At 35.6% G+C, this 2,963-nt stretch overlaps 1 protein-coding gene across 1 annotated transcript; it reads right to left on the bottom strand.

Moving 5' to 3' along the window:
- Window positions 1-1,610: 1,610 nt before the first annotated feature.
- Window positions 1,611-2,884, bottom strand: LOC118743212 (the record flags this gene model as incomplete). Its single annotated transcript, XM_036475770.1, is given in 4 exon segments — window positions 1,611-2,089; window positions 2,151-2,259; window positions 2,363-2,465; window positions 2,537-2,884. Coding segments are annotated over 4 exon segments (994 nt in total), but the record flags the coding sequence as incomplete, so codon positions are not given.
- Between the last annotated feature and the right edge of the window lie 79 nt (window positions 2,885-2,963).

Below are 2,963 nucleotides of genomic sequence, written 5' to 3'. Positions count from 1 at the left end.
ACTACTCCTCTTAACCAACCAACCAATCCTTTCTTTAAGTTTCTTTTTCAAAGAAAATCCGCCTGTCTTAATAGACGACGAGAAGCTTTTGATGATAATTTATCAGTTTTACTTTCTCAACATTTTAATCTACGTACATATATGTACGTATATAAGATGATGAGTTAAGAAAGGATCGAGGATGGAGACTTAATTTTGCACAGAGAGTGCCAGAAAGTTCTCATTTAAACGAATCAACCAGTCGAACTATCGAATGGGAAAATGGGTAATTTTCAGCAGAGAAAAAAAAAGCCTTTAAAAAATGTTGTTGTCATTAGGAAATAGTGTGGAAGTCGACACTTTGTTAAAGCCTGAATCCTCTGCTTCTAATAAGACTAGAAATTTGACGATTTCTTCTATGCATTCTATTCATTTAAATAAGTACAAGCTGTTTTTTTTACTTTATGTGGAACAGCGTAAGCTTTTCTCTACCTGCACCTCATCACTCTCTCTATCACTTCTCAAAATCTGTTCTAGAAAAGCGTTTTGTAAAAAGTGAAAACTTTTGGAATATATTGGTTTTCACGAAGACTAAATTGGTTGGAGTAAAAAGTCAGCCATTGTGTGACTAATTTCAATCTCACTTTAAGACAACCTAAGACTCTGATTTCAGCTTGGCTTTCTCCCTTTGATAGCGGCAACTTTCATTAGTATTACTTAACTTTTAAAATAATTATGAAATACTTGCATTCAATTCTAATTGAACTAATTTTTAATTATACGAAATTTCATACTTTCGGTAAACGTATGTATGTATGTATGCAATAACTGCAATTCGTATTTAGCTTCGCTGAGTAATTTCACTTTCGCTTTTTAGGCACATAAATCAATTTGCTAGTATATTTCACTATAAATGTGTGTCTGAAGAACTTTCTTTGAAGAGCATGAGTCGCAATCGAGAAAGAGACAAATGTCTTAAAACAAAATAACTATCAGAATGGAATTAACGTTACGGACTTAGCTCCAGAAAGTAAAATGTGATGATTGGGCAACAAAATTAATGTGTCTTGCTTTCCTGCTTTTAACAAATATGCATCACTTATCGTATCTACTTTTCGGTGACAGTGATATTGTAAGCTAATTTTATTATCTTTATGATACTATGGACTTCTAGTTATAATAATCTGTGGCATTTTACTAAAAGAACTTATCTCTAGATAGCCCATTTTCCCTTTAAAGCAATATTTCATTGGTTTCCCAAACAATATTTTAAAGATTAACTATCCATAGGTGTAGTTTAGATGCCCTTTCAATAGAAATATAAAGGGAAACTTATAATATAAGTTGTTTTAATGAAATGCAAGAAATATGTCTGCGTTAAAAATATGAATACCCTTTTTTATTTATTATTTTCCATATCAATTTTTTCTTTTAATATTGTCCATTCAACAGCAAAAACCAGTAGAATCAATTTTGTCAATTTCACATAGAACTCGGAAAAAATCAATTAATACCAAAAAATTTGCATCAAAATTTATTTCTCTGCATAGTCTCCTTTTACCGGCTAAAGCGAATATCCTTTATGTACTTTATTTAGCTGTGATTTTAAATACTACATTTAGAGTGCCTTTAAGTACTACTAAGCCATACTACATATTAATATCTCAATTTTGTTTTCAATACAATTCTCCATTACTCTGCTCACCAACTCCATTCTTAGCTGATTCCTTAGACCGTTTCATACGTGCAAATAACAATTCTCCCATGAAAGCCAACGTTGCAAAGACTATACCCAACAACCATAACAACAACATGCCCACAAAATTCGACATGCCCAACTTAACCGGTCCAATATCTTCCAAGTTGGCATACTGTGAGGCCAGTAGTATCTTCTGTATATTGCCATCCAAATAGTCAGCAACAATGCGCCACTCCCAAAACTTATCGAAGCCAGATGAGTGCCACATGTAAACCATTTCGTTGAAGCGTTCCAACATTGGCCACATACGTGAGGTGAATGCGACTGTGTACTGGAAGTAGATATCTTCCACCATAATTTTCATTCTATCTAAGACGCTGCTAGTCAAATGATCCTGCACGGCGAAGTGTCCTAGCAAAGGATTGCTACGCATTATATAATTATGAAATATTTACTCAAACACAAAATTTACCAAAAGGTAAACGTTCAATAGTGAAGCCCATTCCACCGGTTTCGGCCAACTTTATCAGCTCTTCTTCGCTGTGTATGGCGTAATTGCGCAACAAGCCCTGTATGATTTCCTGCAAATTCAAAATTCATAAAAAAATAAAAAAGTCAATGCCTTGCAATACTTATATTTATATCATAAAATACTGATCCGCTTAGCGATCAACGCGACCTTACGCTGTCATCATCCCTAATAGCTGCCACCCATGCCTCGGAATCACCGGCCCACTTGAGCTGGAAAGCATAAAGGCGTTCCACGGAGTCTGCTGCCTGTCCGAAGCTTAGAAAAACTTGATTTTACTTGTAAAGCTCTTGAAATTTTTACGTACATATTTAACTCCATAACCTTACCTAGGCACCGTGAGTATACTGGAGAGTCCACCGCCATAAATGCTCGTTATGACAATGTCATTCAGGAAACATGCAAACAGCATTATCCGCAGTGGCGTAAAACCAACCATGATGCCCTTACTCGATTGCGAAACAAACAGCAGAAATGTTGTCGAGAAGGCATACTCAAAATTATGCCACCAACTTGTCTTCGTTGTTGAGGGCAAACGTTCGCTCAGTGAGTAAATTACCGGACGAAGATGGTCTATGAAGAGGAGAGCTAGAATTTCCACGCACAAGCAAGCGAACACAAAAGCCCATAATGCCGGCTGAAAAGGTTCGATGGGTAGTAGCCAACTGGCCAAGCGTCTGCAATTTATGAGCAATTGCAAATGTTTTCCAAAAAAAAAATATATAAAAAATTTATGAATCACTCACTTGGGTGCTG

The sequence above is a fragment of the Rhagoletis pomonella genome, unplaced genomic scaffold (assembly GCF_013731165.1).
Source record: "Rhagoletis pomonella isolate Grant_MI unplaced genomic scaffold, Rhpom_1.0 Rhpom_scaffold_00007, whole genome shotgun sequence".
NCBI lineage: Eukaryota > Metazoa > Arthropoda > Insecta > Diptera > Tephritidae > Rhagoletis > Rhagoletis pomonella.
The sequence above is the reverse complement of the archived record's forward strand: the minus strand, read 5'-3'. Positions and strand labels throughout refer to the sequence as shown.